General features: G+C 48.2%; 1 protein-coding gene across 1 annotated transcript in view; it reads right to left on the bottom strand.

Annotated features, from left to right (window-relative positions):
* Positions 1 to 16,807, bottom strand: part of CIB2 (calcium and integrin binding family member 2) — a 37,285-nt gene extending 20,478 nt beyond the window's left edge. The window contains exons 1-2 of the mRNA XM_035138231.3: positions 16,370 to 16,807; positions 4,145 to 4,179 (exon numbers count right to left, since the gene is read on the bottom strand). Coding sequence (XP_034994122.1) covers positions 4,145 to 4,179; positions 16,370 to 16,420 — 86 coding nt within the window. The 5' untranslated portion in view covers positions 16,421 to 16,807. The remainder of the gene's footprint in view (positions 1 to 4,144; positions 4,180 to 16,369) is intronic.
* Positions 16,808 to 17,554: the final 747 nt, after the last annotated feature.

Genomic DNA, 17,554 nt, shown 5'->3' with positions numbered 1-17,554 from the left:
TCTTTCTTTCTTTCTTTCTTTCTTTCTTTCTTTCTTTCTGTGGACAAGCATCAATCATATTCCCTCATTAAAGGTTTTCTTCAAATTAGCATTGAAAGGAGGAGGAAACAGGGAGAAATCCATTAGCCAGGAGAGGCTCCCAGATTTAATTCTTCCACGCTCTTGAACATTTTTACAGGGAGGATAAGGTGGGACTGGGCACAGGGCCTGACCGTTGGGAAAGGGCAAGGTGGGGAGTTGTCATCTTGGAGTGAAAGTCCACCCCTGGTTACTCATCAAGGCTGCAGTTAACCTCAAGATTTTGAATACCAATAGATGATGAGCAGCCACGAAAGAGAGAAGTTGTTCAGGGTGCAGAACGCCCTTCAGTCCTAGGGCCACATTTCCACATGGAAAAGTTTTCAGGGGCCAGATGCAAAAGCAGACAAAGCAATGGGTGCAACTCTCACCTTTGTACAGCAGGCTACCGTGTTTCCCCCTTTTTAAGGCGTAGTCATAAAATAAGCCATAGCAGCATTTCTAAGCATTTGAGAAATATAAACCGTACCCCGAAAATAAGCCATAGTGATAGGCGCTGTGCGGAAGAGAGCACTGAGCTCCCCGAGTCAGCAGCAGCAACGTCGGCCGCAGCAGTGTTTGCTGAGTCCTTTCTTGCTTTTGGGACTTGGTTACTGTGCTGGCTTGGGATGGTGTGTGTGCAATTGCTGTTGCTGCTTCATGTTTTTCAGCTGGGTTCTCTGGATTCTAAGCACTTTCCCCCGTTTGTTTGCGAAGCAGCACTCGGCTGCAGCCCCTGCCTCTCCCGGCTGCAGTTGATCGCTATCTCCTTTTCCATTTCTTTTGTCTTTGAGCACCCGGCCCCGCCCCCTCTCCCCTTCGTGGAATGAAGAACGGAGTTTTAGCAGCATTTCCTCATTATAAAAAAAGGTCAGGAACTTTTACTTTAACCTCAAAAATGGGATATTTCCTCTCTCTAAAAACAACTCTGACCTGAACACCAATAAAACGGGGGTAGATCACCTCCAGTTTATAAATCCGCAAGTAGATCGCAGTCTCCTGGAAGTTGGGCTCTATACTTTGGCTGATTGCAAGCCTTTGCATCTTTAAAAAACAAAAACCATGCGCCTCTCAGTCTTAATTTTCCTTTAATTCATCCCCCTATACCCTCCTCCAACCATTGCCTCCTTCCATTCCTTACCCCCCTCCCTCTCTCCCCACTTCCCTCACTCCTGTGCGATCTCATTTAGTCATATACTTGCTTTTTCTGTTGTGTTGTCTATTTTATATTTAATATTATTACCCTTTATGATGTTATTTTTTCCCTTGCGATAATTATTTATTTTTTATCTTTAACTAACTTTCCTTTCCATATTTTTCCATATATAACTCAACACTTTCCCATTCCTTCTTAACTCTTTGGATAGAGTGCCCCCCCATTATTGTTGTTAATTTTACAATTCCTGGATTTTTTATGGAACCGAACAGCTCGGGTGCTTCAGAATGTGCCCTCTGTTGCTACAGGGCTATGGGGCTTCACTATTTGACCCCCCCCCCAGGTTGGGATTTTTAAAGTAGTTCTGTGGGTCCCAGGGCGCAGAATCACCCCCGATCCTTTCCTTTGTCTAAACAGACCTCTTCCCCCCTGACTTTGGAAGGCTGTGCTTCAAGGGTGATACCAGGGGTTTTTTAAAGACCTGCGCCTCTTAAGGATTGTTACAGTCCATAACTTCCATTGCTTTCTAAAGGGTTGGGGGTTTAAAGCACTGCCACCCCCACCCCACCCTGCAGGCGCTCGGAACTGGCAGCGCCAACAACGCGCCCAGCAGCGCGCAGAAGAGAGCACTGAGCGTCCTGAGCCAGTGGGTCCCAGTTGTACCAGCACTTTTTTTAAAAAAAGACACCCCCTGAAAATAAGCCACTGTGTGTTTTTTTGAGGGAAAAAAGTTATAAGACGGTGTCTTAAAAAAGGGGAAACACGGTACATGCCAGCCACACAAAAGCCAGAGGTTCAGAAGAGCATTAAGAGCTCTGCTGGATCAGGCCAACGACCCATCTGCTCCAGCCTCCTGTTCTCAAAGTGACTACCCAGATGCCTGTAGGAAACTCACAAGCGGGATCCCATCCCAGCGTAAGAATACTCTCCCCTCCTGTGGTTTCCAGCAACTGGTATTCAGAAGCAGGGCAGAGAAATAAAAGCACACACACACCACACACAGCCTCTTTAAAATGATGGATTGGGTTAATCTCATGCCTGCCAAACAAAGAAAGAAATTCTAGCACTCTTCCAAAGAGACTGGGCAGGGGAATGGAAGCATCTTTGGGAGGTAAAGAAAACTTTGGAGAAACAAGAGGTCCAGCTTCAGCAGAACACCAGTTTGGGAAGGATGGGAGGTTTGGCTGAGCCCAAAGATACAACATACCTAGCAGACAGAAAATGTTGCCTCTTCCTAAGGGGAAATATTTGTGAGGAAGGGTGAGCCAGGCAGGGCATCAATAAACCAACGGAAACTGTACCCATTAGCACAGTTCCCTTATTCCACCCTCCAGTGCCTGCCTGACACATTCTCTTCTCCTCAGACTATTATGTTCTTTGTGGGAACTGAAAGTCCTGCAGCCTTGGCTGGACAGAGAATTACCATTCATTTTTATTTTACCTTTTAGGTACACTGAACACAGAAGTGACACCTGTTTTTGCTGAAATGAATACATATATTTCCTAGGCAGGGTCTACACTAGCTGGCACTGCTGTAAGTGCCACATAAAACCCGTTCTGCACTTGCAAGAAATGGATCTCTGGGTGTGGCAGCATCTACTCTGTGGAACTCCCTGCCCACTGACATCAGGCAGTGCCTTCACTGTGCAGAACTCTTTTCAGTGTCTGCTGAAAACATTTGTGATGAGACCAGCCTGAAAGGTTGATGAGTCGCATGAAGACATGACATGTCTTCTGGTATGGAAAACATCCGTAAAAGGGAGCAGAGACTCCTTGTCCAGGTCATCATCATCTGAGCATGTTCATTGATCGGCATCTCAGGAGGCTCTCAGCTAGGAGGGCAGGAGCAATCCTGGCCTGAGTTCTTGGACAGCAGCTGACAGCCAGAGTAGACAACATTGGGCTAAATGGTAGTAAGGTCAGACAGTGACTGGAAGCAGGACAATCACTCCATTGTAGAAAGTGTGGTTTGTATGGTCCCTGCTTCAAAATCCCTGGAATCTCCACAATAGATAAGGCAGAAGTGATAGGAAAGACCTCTGCCAGACCCCTGGAAAGGGCACAGCTAGTTTGGTCTAATCCACACTTTAGCTTTGCTCCATGTTTCTAGGCACAGGCACAGGCTTTCCAGGTCCAGGTCCAAGCAGGGTGTTTGCTTGTCCCAGCACTTCCCCCAGGAAAACCTACATTTTACTGCTGAATCGGAGCAACCAGTTATCAGTTTCGGAGGATTGCTGTTTGCTCCAATTCAGCGGCAAAACACAGGTTTTCCAGGGGAAAGCACCAGGACAAAACAAAGCGCTCGGAGTTGGGCCTGGGAAGCCTAGATGGACTTGTGCTTGGAGGGCCCCCAACAAAGGCCTGTGCGGATGAGTCCTCAGCAGATATAACAATGGTCCAGATCAGGCAGACCAAGGCGGTGGCCGCCAGATGGTGCCAGGCAGCAGCTTGCCCTCAATGGGATCATCTTCTACCTCTTAAACCAAATTGATAAGAACATACAAACAGCCTGCTGGATCAGGCCTAGGACCCATCTAACCCAGCATCCCATTCTCACAGTGGCAGATGCCTGTGGGAAACTGGCAAGCAGGTTTCCAGCATAAAAGCCCTCTCCCCTCCTGCAGTTTCTCGCAGCTATTCAAAGGCATCACTGCAGAGGTAGAACATGGCCATCCTGGCTAGCAGACATCAATAGCACCTCTCCTCCATCATTAATTTGTACAATCCTCTTTTAAAGCCATCCAGGTTGGTGGCCATCAATGCCTCCTGTGGCAGGGAGTTCCATAGTTTAACTGGACTGTATGAAGAAGTCCTCTTTTTTTATCTTGCTTCACAAGCCCTTTCTTCTAAAAAGGAATCTGGGAATGATGTGAGCACCACCCCCAACCCCAGCACAAATCAGCAGAGCAGAAGGAAGTGTGATCTGCTTACCGAAGGATTTCCTTTCGTGTGAAGAAAGTGCAATCCTGCAAAGGAGACAAAAAGAGAAAGGAAACGTGGTGTTTTCATTGGGAAGGTGGTAAGAAAAGTATTGATTGATTTGAGAGGATGGTGGTGATCATTTCATTTATGAATCGCTTCCTGTGTGGCATCCCAAAAGGACTGGCATATAGAAAACATTTAAAACAATGGCATCTGTAAGAACAATTAGAAAACAATTACATATAGAAAAACAGCTTAAAACAACAACAGCAAAATTACGTTCTGTGTTTAAGAAAATGCATTATTCTCTTGCTAACTCTGCTGTTTTACCTTTAGTAATGTCTTATTTTGAAAACTTTAAGAAACTTTTTTTAAAAAATTGCTGCGTAAAATGTCTTGTTTTGAAATCTTTAAGATAAAAAAGATGATGGAGCAAGCTTTTCCCAGCTCTGAAGGGTAGGACTCAAACAAGAGAGGAGATTTTCTTTGGAGGTCTTCTTTGGAGGTCTTTAAGCAGAGGCTTGACAGGCATATGTCAAGAATGCTTTGGTGGTGTTTCCTGCTTGGCAGGGGGTTGGACTGGATGGCCCTTGTGGTCTCTTCCAACTCTATGATTCTATGATTTCGACTAAACATCAGGAAGAACTTTCTGATAGTAAGAGCTGTTCAACAATGGAACGGTCTCCCTGAGGAGGTGGTAGACTCTCCTTCCTTGGAGGTTTTTAAGCAGAGGTCGGGTGGCCATCTGTCATGGATGCTTTCTAGCTAAGATGACCCTTGGGGGTCTCTTCAAACTCTACAATTCTATGATTCTATGATTTTACAATATTTTACTTTTTTGTTAATTATGTTGCTTTGAGTTTATATTTCATGATTGATCTTCTGTAATGTTTAATTCTAAATATTAGATGTTTTAATGTTGATTGCAAACTACTTTGAGGTACTAATGTTAAAAATATCAAGTGGTATAGAAATAAAATGAATAAGAGTAAGAAACAATAATTAAATAAAATCAGCAGGTATAAAGCTCTCTATTTAGAAGAATAACTTATTCAGTGGTTGCCAAAGAGACAAGACACTACGAACATGAGCAGAGCATCTGCTGGATCCAGCCAGGGGCCCATCCGGTTCTGCATCCTCTTCTCACAGTGGCCAACCAGATGCCCCCATGGGAAACCCACAAGCAGGATCCAAGCCTGTCAGAGGGTCGCCGTGGCTACTCTAGAGTAACTCCGCTTGAGTCCAGTTTGTCTTTAAAGACTTTTATTGTGCAAAGCATTTACAGTGCAGAGACAGCTTAAAACATGACCTCTCAGTCCGAACCAGAATCCGGCAATGGCGCACGTCTGTTCTTACACCAGCAAAGTAGTCAGGGCACCCCAAAACGCCTCCCCCTTGACCTGCGTCGCAGTGCTCTCCTTAACTCTTGCGCCCTCTTAGTCTCCTCCCTGTCAAGGTGGTGGCAGGGCTCTCCAGCATCCTTGAGCCCTTGCCTGCATCTCTCCTCCCCTGAGCCTTCCCATCATTCCGCACGCTGGCTTCTCTCTCCCTCCAAGTCTTTCCCCTCCCCCCTGGCTTCTTCAGACCCACTGCTGCTCCCTGCGCTTGGCGAGGTGGACGTTAGGATGATGGGGGCTGGCTCCCTGTAGGGAATCACCCTTACAAAGCCCAAGAGACCCCGCCCGTCCTGCGGCTCCCAGCAAGTGGTACTCAGACGCAGAGGAACCGGGGTTGGTGGGCGCCAACAGCCTCTTCCGCCATGAATGTGTCCAATCCTCTTTTAAAGCCATCCAAGTTGGGGGCCACCACTGCCTCCTGGAGGAGCAAGTTGCATAATTTGTCTATTTGTTGGTGGGGAAAGTACTGCTCTTTATCTGTCCTGAATCTTCCAACGTTCAACCTCATTGTGTGTCCATGAGTCTGAGTAGTATGAGAGATGGAGAAAACCTTTTATCCACCTACTTTCTCCATTTATAGACTTCTTTCATGTTGCCTCTCTTACTTGTCAAAAGAGACGGTGCCTGTCTGAGGGTTTTACCTTTATACCTGGCAAAGTAGCTGGGGGGGGGGGTTGCTTGCTTCTTTGCTGCAAACATTTCTCCATCTCTCTTCAGTGTGGTACGTTGGCTTGACAGCCACAGACAGAAAGTCTTTACAGAGGGTGGTGAACACAGCACACAGCGCCGACGCTAGGGCTTTTTGCGCCCTAGGCAAAATCACCTTCTGGCGCCACCCCCAGGCGTGTGTCGCGCGTCATGACGCGTGCACAATGCCGCTGACGCCCCTGCATCCCCTCCATAGGCGGGAGGGCGCTGAGCTCTCATTTTTGCTCGCGCACCTCCCGCCTATGGAGGGGACGCTGTGAGCTCTTCAGCAGTGGCGGCAGCGAGTGAGTGGCGGCTGCGGCAGCGGCAGCGGCAGCAACAGCAATCATAGCTGAAGGCTTCAGCTACGGGCGCTGCCACCGCCACCGCTCGCTCGTTGCTCCTCCATAGGCGGGAGGAGCGCAAGCCGTGGGAGGGTGGCGGCGGCGCGGGGGTTTTGCGCCCCCTCCATTTACGCACTCTAGGCAAGTGCCTAGTTCGCCTAAATGGACACACCGGCCCTGACAGCACATGATATCATGGGCTGTCCCCTGAGCCCGCATGACATCGCAAGGGATCGTTGCCTTAGGAGAGTGAGAAAAATTCTCAGGGATGGTTCACACCCCGGCCAGCACCTCTTTAATCTTCTACCCTCAGGCAGGAGATATAGAAGTATAATCAGGCTAAAAACAGTTTCTGTCCGTGGGCTGTTAGGCTGCTGAATGGAAAATAATATAGTGCAACTGACTTTCGGGGTTGGTGTGTTTTCCAACAAGCACACAGAGTGCAATGAGATTGAGTGTTGGGGGGGGGGGGCTCGGTTAATTTCACTGTACACAGGTTGTACATTGACAATAAAGGTATTAGTAACCTCCCTGGCTGCCGGCACTTCCTGGTCTGAAAAGGCCCCATGAGAGGAGTCTTGAACTGAAGCGCAGGAAGCCAGGAAGGCTGCAATAGTCGGCACGCCAGTGAGATGCTTTACAGAATGAAAGCAAGAACAATCACAAATACTGCTTTGAGGGGTTTTTTTTTACAATCAAGTTGTATATAAATTTTAAGAACTAAATAAAGAAGGAAAAAAAAAACCATAATCACCACCCCCAGTCAGCTTAAAAGTTAGGTAAGCCAGACCAAAAAGAGCCCCTGCACTTCACTCATGAGAGTGAATTTTTTATTTTATTTTATTTTATTTTCCTCATTGATAGATGAAAGGTCCACCATCTGAAATCCTGGAGAGCCACTGCTGCCAGTCAGTGTGGTCAGTACTGAGCTCTGTGGACCACTGGTCTGACTCAGTATGAGACAGGCGCCTGTGTTCCTCTCCGGTGCCAAGGGTGCAAGAGGTGTTCTTAAGGACCCCCCCCCCCCGGTCAGGATGACATGGGAGCAAAAATTCCCAATAGGCCGGTTAAATTCTGACCAGCTAAACATGTTCTAATTTGCCAGCCCTAACTAAACATAAGAAAGGAAAGAAGCTGAACCAGCAGACCTGGGCTGGGACAAACTGGTTTGGGTTTCAAGGCCCTCTCTGAGCTTACTGGAGCATCAATTATTAAGCCCCCCCCCAAGTGATCCAAGAGTGAGGCTCTTTCCTGGGCTTGTATTACGTGGCACAGGGGGAGGGGGGAGCAGGCACCTGGTCAGGGAGGTCACCTGGTCTGAATCGGCACAAAGGGAAATCGAACTGCCAGGACCACGTCTGCCTTCATCCCGGAATGTGCAAAACACCTCACTTTTTCGGAGCTATCACTTCAGGGGGCTCCATTTCCCAGCAAAAGGCTGGTGCAAGGTAACAAAGAGAAGGGGGTTAACTCTCGCGAAAGCAACCCGCTGTGTAACTATATCGGCCTGGAGAAGCAGCCAAGGCCAGTACTTAACAAGAAAGGAAGAAGACGAGCGTCACTGAGCTCAATCAGGAATAATAATAATACTGTACTACTGCTGAGGAGGAGTTCCATGATCACTGCAGATGGTGACTGCAGTCACGAAATTAGAAGACGCCTGCTTCTTGGGAGAAAAGCAATGGCAAACCTAGACAGCATCTTAAAAAGCAGAGACATCACCTTGCCGACAAAGGTCCGTATAGTTCAAGCTATGGTTTTCCCAGTAGTGATGTATGGAAGTGAGAGCTGGACCATAAAGAAGGCTGATCGCCGAAGAATTGATGCTGGAGGAGACTCTTGAGAGTCCCATGGACTGCAAGAAGATCAAACCTATCCATTCTGAAGGAAATCAGCCCTGAGTGCTCATTGGAAGGACAGATCCTGAAGCTGAGGCTCCAATACTTCGGCCACCTCATGAGAAGAGAAGACTCCCTGGAAAAGACCCTGATGTTGGGAAAGATGGAGGGCACAAGGAGAAGGGGACGACAGAGGACGAGAAGGTTGGACAGTGTTCTCGAAGCTACGAACATGAGTCTGACCAAACTGCGGGAGGCAGTGGAAGACAGGAGTGCCTGGCGTGCTCTGGTCCATAGGGTCACGAGGAGTCGGACACAACTAAACGACTAAACAACAACAACTGTATTGTGATGCTCCATATAGGCCAATTCAACACTCCCATCTGCGGAACTGGCCCTGGTGCAGGTGCCACTTATCATCATCTCTTCCACAATCCCTGATTGTGGCAGCACCTACACTTTGGAACTCCCTGCCCACTGACGTCAGGCAGGTCCCTTCCCTGCACTCTTTTCGGTGTCTGCTGAAAAAAATTGTTTAGCCTAGCCTACCCACGTTTAGCAACTTAGAAAATTCTTAGCCTACTTTCCCCCCAAAAGTCTTAAATTATTATTAATTCTTTATATTGATAATTTTATTGCTATATATTTTTGGAAAACCACTTCGAGGTTTTTTTGGGAAGGTTACAGTCAAGCGGTGAATTTAAAACATATGTTCTTCCAATATCCTACATTGGTAAAATTTTGGCAGAAGAGAATAGAAACGACTGACTGTACAGAAAACTCTTAAATTTGCAGAGGAAAAATATACTTTTGAATTATATATCCAATACAAAGGGACAATATGAATGGACTCTCTGTTCCCTTACTATGGCAAAAATACAGGTATTGATGAACTGGAAGAATAAAAATGAGGTTCCCTTCAACGAATGGAAAAAAGATATGTAGAAATTTGCAACACATGGACATAGACTTGCCATGGACAAATTTTGCGATGTTTGGAAAGCATTTTTATAAACACTGTATTAGGTTAGGTTTAGGATAAGTACAATAACAATCTTGTAATGTTTATAGTCTTTTTTTAACATGGGTGCTATTTTATTATATTTCTATTCATGTCTTATTTTACCTTGCACAGTTGTAATTTTATACTTATTTTTCAATAAAGAAAATCTAACTAACAATCAAACCATGGATTAATTCTATAAAATACTAGCTGTACCCAGCCATGCGTTGCTGTGGCCCAGTCAGGGTCCCCGTTTCCTAGGCCAGGCGTATGACGTAACGACACCCCTCTCTCTGTTTCCCCCGGCGCATAAGGTCATCTTCCCCCCTTGTTGATGAACGTTCCTCCCGAGTTTGATTTGTAATTACTCGTTGCGTCGCTTGCGGTCTGCAAGTACAACGAACTAAGTTTCTTTTGCGAGGCATTATTTTGATGTACTAAAGGAGTTTGATTAAACTGAGAAATAAGGAAGAAATTTAAAAATAAATAAAATAAAATGGGGAAACATAATAAAATGGGAAAATATTGTACGGATCTGTGCAATATAAGTAGGGGTGTCTTAGGTATAGAGGCTAGTGGGGAAGTTGGCCTGCTTCGAAGTTCTTAAGGGTGGGTGGTGTTGGAGAGTCAGTGTAACATGGAGACAGTCAGGGGTCCCGAGGTGGGAGTTGGGTGGGGTGGGGGGCTAGTGGGGCAAGGCGGTATGGTGGGAAGTTCTTGAGGGTAGGTGGTGTTACAGACTCAGTGTAACATGGAGGTGGTCAGGGGTTCCAAGGTGGGATTTATGTGGGGGGGGGGTTAGTGGGGGAAGTCACCACGGTGTAAAGTTATGGAGGCTGGGTCTGATATGTTGTGTCTTACCTGGACAGTCCTCCGTGGAATGGAAGGGACATCGGGGCCCAAGCCAGGCCTGGGCCTGCGGTGTCGGACTGGTTCTTGGGGTGTGGGCTCCATCAAGAACGGGGCTTGTGGGACCCGGCCTGGTTCCCGGGGGGGTCGGGGCTGTGGCCTCCAGAGCGGTTTGACTCCCGGGGCGGCCTGGTTCCTGGGGTGGTCTGGCTCCTGGTAGGCAGTGCGGCCTCCAGGGCGGTCTGGCTCCCGGGGTGGTCTGGGTGTAGGTTGGCGGTGCAGCCTCTGGGGTGGCCTGGTTCCTGGGGCGGGCTGGGTCTTGGGGCAGTCGGCTGCAATTCTGGAGAGGCCTTGATGGGGAGTTAGGAGGAAGAGGAGGGGGCGGGATTATGGCCCTTTTGCTACACAATGGCGTCTGTTCCTTTGATGTCCACTGGAGGGTGCTATGTTTTTTTAAAGACAAATTCAGGTTTTTACCTGTCACAGGTATGACATATGTCCAATCTAAGTGCATGCAAACACTTGCGTATTTGCATGTGACATTGTGGCCAAATTTGAATGCAATCAAAGCGGTTTCGGAGAAAAGTGGAATTTAACAAACATAATAATAATAATAATAATAATAATAATAATAATAATAATAATAATAATAATAATTTATTATTTATACCCTGCCCATCTGGCTGGGTTTCCCCAGCCACTCTGGGCGGCTTCCAACAGAAAACATGGACCTTTTACATATATATATGTACAGTATATAAATCATCACAGGCTGGCTAGCCCAACATTCTGACAGTGGTCTGCTGAATACCCATTATGAGTGCTCATAAGCAAAACAGGAACCGCCTTGACTTTTCTGTGAACCACCCTGAGACCTCCAGGTATAGGGCAGTATATCAACAACAACAACGCCTTTCCCCAACACTGTAAAAGGGTAGGAAAGCACAAGAGTCCTGGAAATGCTTCTTCTTCTTCTTCTTCTTCTTCTTCTTCTTCTTCTTCTTCTTCTTCTTCTTCTTCTTCTTCTTCTTCTTCTTCTTCTTCTTCTTCTTCCCAGAGCTGCTTCTTAGGGCGGGTATGGCAGAAGGCAGGGAGACAGACAGAAAGGGAAATTCTACCCTTGTCCCTGCTATTAGGATGGCAGGAGAGAATAAGAAGGGAGTAGACAGCCTGGAGGTCGTCTGGAGGAAGGAAGAGGGAGCTTGGTGGGGCCGTGCCCCATTTGTCCATACATAGCAGCCTCCACTGATTCTTCCGAATGACCCTCAGTCCCACAGGTCCACGTTCCCATCACAAGCCACCCTCCAGGGGCCAGGGGGTCTCTTCCAAGGGGACCTGGTCAGGGGCAAGAGGAGCCAGGAGGCTACATCTCAGCCATGCAAAAGTCAGAGATTTCTGCACCTGCAACTGCCTCTGCAGCTCTTTCCTCTCCACAGGCAGGCCAGGATACATTCCAGCCCATCAAGGAGGCAAATGAAGGGCAGCTGGGGGGGCAGGGGGGGCGGAGGCTCCCCAAGGGCCTGAGATTCTGACCCCAGCGCTCACATCTGGCCCCCTCTGTTTTGCTGAGGCGTTTTGCCTTGAAAAGTGGTGAATCATCAAATCTCTAAATAAATACGTAAGCTGCCATGGACTAGCAGCTTTAAACCGAAATCTGTTTTCTCTGAATTTGTCCAGACAGCTTACCACAAACAGCTCAGGTTTTTATGTAAAGTCATCCTGTATACAAACAGAGAACTTGTTTTCTGAGTGCCAGTCCTTTCCTAGGAATAAAGTCACCATCCACACTCAAAAAGGGGGGCTTTAAAAGACACCAAGTTATGCAGTAGTACATTTAAAAAATGGGAGGTGGGTGAGACCCCTTAGCTAGGGCATGAAAACAAAAATAGCCCAGTGAGAACTGGACACTGTTAAGCAGGCATGGAAAACCAAGGAAAAATGGAATGGAATAAAGTATCACAGAGTATCCAGCATGGCTGACTGGACCCCTAAACTGGAGCACTCCACACTACAACATTTTGCTGCAGGCCTCACTTGTTACAGATTGCTAAAAGCCACTAGAAATGTGTTTACAACCATTGGACATTCCAGACAATAAAGCCTTCACCTGCTTCCTAAAAGTCACCAGACACTTGACACAGGTAGTGAAAGGGGGGAGCTTCACAACTGCAGTGCCACCACAAATAAGGCCCTATCTTCATTAAAAAAGGTAAAGGGACCCCTGACCATTAGGTCCAGTCGTGACCGACTCTGGGGTTGTGCGCTCATATTGGCCAAGGGAGCCAGCGTATAGCTTAAAGGTCATGTGGCCACCATGACAAAGCCGCTTCTGGCAAACCAGAGCAGCACATAGAAACGCCGTTTGCCTTCCTATTTATCTACTTGCATTTTGACGTGCTTTCAAACTGCTAGGTTGGCAGGAGCTGGGACCAAGCAACGGGAGCTCACCCCGTCACAGGGATTCGAACCGCCGACCTTCTGATCAGCAAGCCCTAGGCTCAGTGGTTTAGCCCACAGCGCCACCTGGGTCCATTATCTTCATTAGCCACCCCCAATTTCAGAGGCATACAAGGTGCCATTGGTGTGCATGGTTTTTTTTTTTACAGTGTAAGAACAATAATAAGGTCCCCAGCCCGAGGAATTTGCAATACAGTATAAAAATTGGCACAGGGGAAGCAGTAGAGCGTTGGCCAAGCTGGCTGGGAATGATGAGATCTGGTATTCAACAACTTCTGGAAGTCACAAGTTCTCCATCCTTGCAGGACAGAGATAGGAGGGAGAGAGGGGCGAATAAACAAGGAGAGGGATGCACTGTGTTCAGGTACAGATTCATGCCTTTGTTTTAAAAGGGAACAAGGGATATTTAGCAGTGATTGCTCACACTATGCCTCCAGACTCTTTCATGGGCAGCCCAAACCATCTGCCTGTTTCCTTGCTTCCTTGCTTTAATCTACATGATGTTTTAACCACCCTTCATCAAGAAAAGTCCCAGGGTGGTTTGCACATCTGTCCAGTTAAAGCAACACACAATAAAACAGTTTGTAGCCTGAAATTATTTTATGTTATTTATTATAATCTAGGTCATCGTGTTTTACAAGCCAGCTCAATATATATTAAATAACAGGTTTAAGATGTCGTTGTAGCCAACATAGACCTATACACCCATTGAAATTAATGACATACATGAGCCATGCTTGTTAACTTCAGTGGGTCTACTCTGAGTAAGACTAGCATTGGATCCAAGCCATAGAAAATATCCTGCTCTTTTAAACAAATGTTTGGCCAATTCTACCAGGCAAACACAAAAACCAACTTCACCTTCCAATTTATTTTTTATTTTGGCAGCAGCTGGAGCTCTGGCAATTGAATTCCAATTCAATTAAAATGTTTTGGGCTGCCTGGAGAAAGATGGAGATGAATCATCCACATCTGATCAGGCAGCTTCCCTAGGCTAGAAAATTGCAGCAGCGTTGAGAATGACTTAATGAACACATTAGACTTTCTTCCTCTGTCAGGGAAGAAGTGGATGGAGTTAATTCAAAACACAACACATGGTTTTACAATCTGTCCAGAGGACTGATTGATGGATGGATGGATTGCATTTATATCCCATCTCCCCTCCAAGGAGCTTAAGGTGGCATAGAGTTCTCTTCCTCCCCATTATACCTCCCCAAAACCCTTTGAGGTACGTTAGGCTTGTGGCTGGCCCCCAAGGTCACCCAGTCAGGGGTCTAAGGAGGGGGTGCGGGGGGCTGCGGCCCACCCCAGGTGCCACCCTGACGGGGGTGACAAAATGGCTGGTGGCACTCACTGCAGGGGCTGCAATGCGCACAAGCCACGCATCTTGGCGCCCGCGGGCTTCACACTGTCCGCCGGCTACCCCTCCAGCTGTAGGGCAGCTGAGGCCCCACTGTGTGCTCTGTCCCTCCCTGTGCCGTCCCTGCAGGGACAGGATGGGGCGTGCGGTGCCCATAGGGATGCCCCAGGTGCCCGAGAGGCTTCCTCCGCCGCTGCACCCAGTGAGCTTCATGGCCAAGTGGGAATTCAAACCCTTGTCTCTCCCAGGTCATAGTCTGAGTCTCTAACCACTACACTAGGTAAAGGTAAAGGTACCCCTGACCGTTAGGTCTAGTCGCTCATATCACTCTATAGGCCGAGGAAGCTGGCGTGACTAAGCCACTTCTGGCGAACCAGAGCAGCACACGGAAACACTGTTTATCTTCCCGCTGGAGCGATACCTATTTATCTACTTGCACTTTGACGTGCTTTCAAACTGCTAGGTTGGCAGGAGCAGGGACCGAGCAACGGGAGCTCATCTCGTCGCAGGCATTCGAACCACCGACCTTCTGATTGACAAGCCCTAGGCTCTGTGGTTTAGAGCACAGCACCACCCACGTCTAGACTACTTTGGCTCTATTGACAGGGCCGGATCTAAGGCAAGCCCAGGTGGCACAGGGCTCCAGGGCACCACCGTGTGGTTGCGCCCGCCTGCCCACCGCGGTGAGAAATGGGGCGGGGGGCGCCGGAGCGATCATCACACCACGGCGCCCAACATGCTTAAGACGGCCCTGTCTATTGATATGATATAATTTAATTAATATATTTGATTTAATATATTAGTTATATTAAATTCTGGGAAGGGAGAATCCTATTCCATATTGAAACAGGATGTTTGCAAACACAGTTAGCTCTCTTTGGTCCTTAACACATTTTGTCTCCAAATAAGGCCCTCACATAAACCTGACCGAGTGCCCTTTATAACAGAGTTAACTCATGGTCAGCTGATGGGTCATTGATGTCCTTGTAGATTAAGTGCCATGTACAGGGGCGTAGGAAGATAGGGGCGGTGGGGGCGGGCCGCCTCGAGCGGCGGGCTCCAAGGGGCGCCATTGCAGGCGTCCGCCCCGCCCCCAGAACGCGCACCATGCCCCTCCCGGAGGCGCCCCCCACCCCGGAATGCACGTCACGCCCCTCCGGGAGGTGTGCCCCTCCCCTCTGGGAGGCGCACCCCGCCCCTGGTGCCGGAGCATGAAGCTCCACCACTGGTCATGTATCCAAAGGAATGAGCAGTCTTTGTTTAATCTCCCTCCATCTTATTGGGTCAGGGAAGACAACCAGCTCTGCTCAAATGTAATGCACTCAAAATACTGTATAGTGAAGGTCTCTGCTCCCTGTTTAAAACCACATTGCAACAAGTACAACCTGAAATCAGAAACTATACAGTGGTACCTCTGGTTATGAAGTTAATTCATTCCGGAGGTCCGTTCTTAAGCTGAAACCGTTCTTATCCTGAGGCGCACTTTCGCTAATGGGGCATCCCGCTGTGCATGCTCCTCCAGTGCGCGATTTCTGTTCGCATCTTGGAACAAAGTTCGCAACCAAGAGCAGCTACTTCCAGGTTAACGGAGTTCGTAACTCGAAGTTTTCATAACCAGAAGTGTTTGTAACCAGGGGTACCGCTGTATTCTTTGGGGGTGAGAAACTGGCAGCCAAGGAGGCTTAATCCCTTTCACACCTGCCCCAACCATGGTCACACACCCATTCTTTACCTGCTCAGCTTAAAATAATAATAATAATAATAATAATAATAATAATAATAATAATAATAAATAATGGAGCAAGCTTCTAGCCCTCATGTTTAACGGGGAAGACAAGGCCTGCTGAGAACATTCACATGGGACTGGCTAACTCACCAAATTTGTCTGGCGTTCCTGGAAGCAGAGAGGGCCCTGGGTGCACATTCATTTCATGTTTCATGTTTCCATTCACTGCATTTCTGCTGTAAAGTCTGATAAGGATCTCATGCAAGGTAGAGGTGCAAGATTTGCACGCACTCAACTGAATCTGCTGAAATGCTAAGCGCACCCTCAGAAGCTCTCCTCTCAAATCCCCCCTCATTTGAAAGCAGGTGAGCGCACTGGAGGCTGAGGAAGCGCAGGGAGACAAGCTGCCAATTGTACTGGCGAACTGTAATGAAATAACTGGGGCAAGGTACTCTTAGGCAGCACCTGCTAAAAATATCTAGAACACTGGGGAGGATTGCCGCCTTGGGGAGATGCTCCCTGGATTTTCTGTCTCTGGCAAGAGACTATATAGAGACCATCAGGGCGACTCACCTGGTAGGCATCCAGCTGTTCATCTGTAAATATCGTCTGCTTATTCCCCATCTTAAAGGAGGCCTCCTCTCCGCACGCACAGGGATCCCATGGCAAGATTCAGGAGTTTTCTGTCCTGCAGGCATTTAGAGCAGACACGCAACTGGAGGACCGAGGGGAAGACCATCCCCGCCGCGCCTGCATCGGGGAGGCTCCGGGCTGCTCTTCGGGCAGCAGCAGCAACAAGCAAAGGCGGTTAAAATCCTACGCGAATATCACCCACGAAGGCTGTCTCCTGAATTGCCCGACGTTTTCCTCGGGTGCAACGGAAGGGTTTCTCCGAAGGGCGAAAATCTGCTGGGGAGCTTCCAGGGTCTGGAGAAACCATCTCGGCTGCTGCCTCTGATCTCAAGAGCCCCGGTGAAAGAACCCTCCCTCCTCTCGGCAGCTTCGTGGTGCGGGAAGGTTCCCAGCCACTAGGTGGCAGCCAAGAACCCCTTTTGAAAACAGACTCGCCTCCGGCCGAGTAAGGATCGCGAAGCGGGGAGCGGGCTAACTTCGGAGTCTCACAGAGCTCTTCTTCAGGCGCACTCGCAAAAGGGGCGGGACAAAAGAACCCGCTGCTTGTAGAGGACGTGGTAGAAGACCCACCTGAAATATGTTGTAGGGCAAGGGTGACCGGGGGGTGCTCTTCATGTGATGATGGACTACAACTCCCCACCCATCATCCTGGATAACGGGCTTTGGTGGCTGGGGCTGGTGGGAATTGCAGTCCAACAGCACCTGGGGCGGGGGCACCACCTTGGCTACCCCTACTGCAGAGATTCAGGAAGCAAGGCTTTTTGAGACTAGCTTGTACTTCCTGCAAAAAAGAGGGTGGGCTGTGATGTGCCTTCACCATGCTATGTCCCCCTCCACTCACAGCTAATAACAGTGCCAGCCAGGCAAGGCCTCTTCCCTGCTTCCTCCTATTACCAAAAAAGAAAATGACTTAGGATGCACCAGACATTGGCTGTGTAGGCACCCTAGATTTCATGCACACAACCTCCACCAAAGAATCCTGGGAACTGTAGTTTGCCAGGGGTGCTTGGGATTGTAGCTCTGTGAGGTGTAAACTACAGTTGCCAGGATTCTTTGGGGGAAGCCCTGTAATTTAAATGTACAGCATGTGTGCAGACATGTAGCATGTAGTTTGCTCAGAGCACA

The sequence above is a fragment of the Zootoca vivipara genome, chromosome 13 (assembly GCF_965207765.1).
Source record: "Zootoca vivipara chromosome 13, rZooViv2.hap1.1, whole genome shotgun sequence".
NCBI classification, from domain to species: Eukaryota; Metazoa; Chordata; class Lepidosauria; order Squamata; family Lacertidae; genus Zootoca; species Zootoca vivipara.
This window is presented reverse-complemented; position numbering and strand designations above follow the sequence as displayed.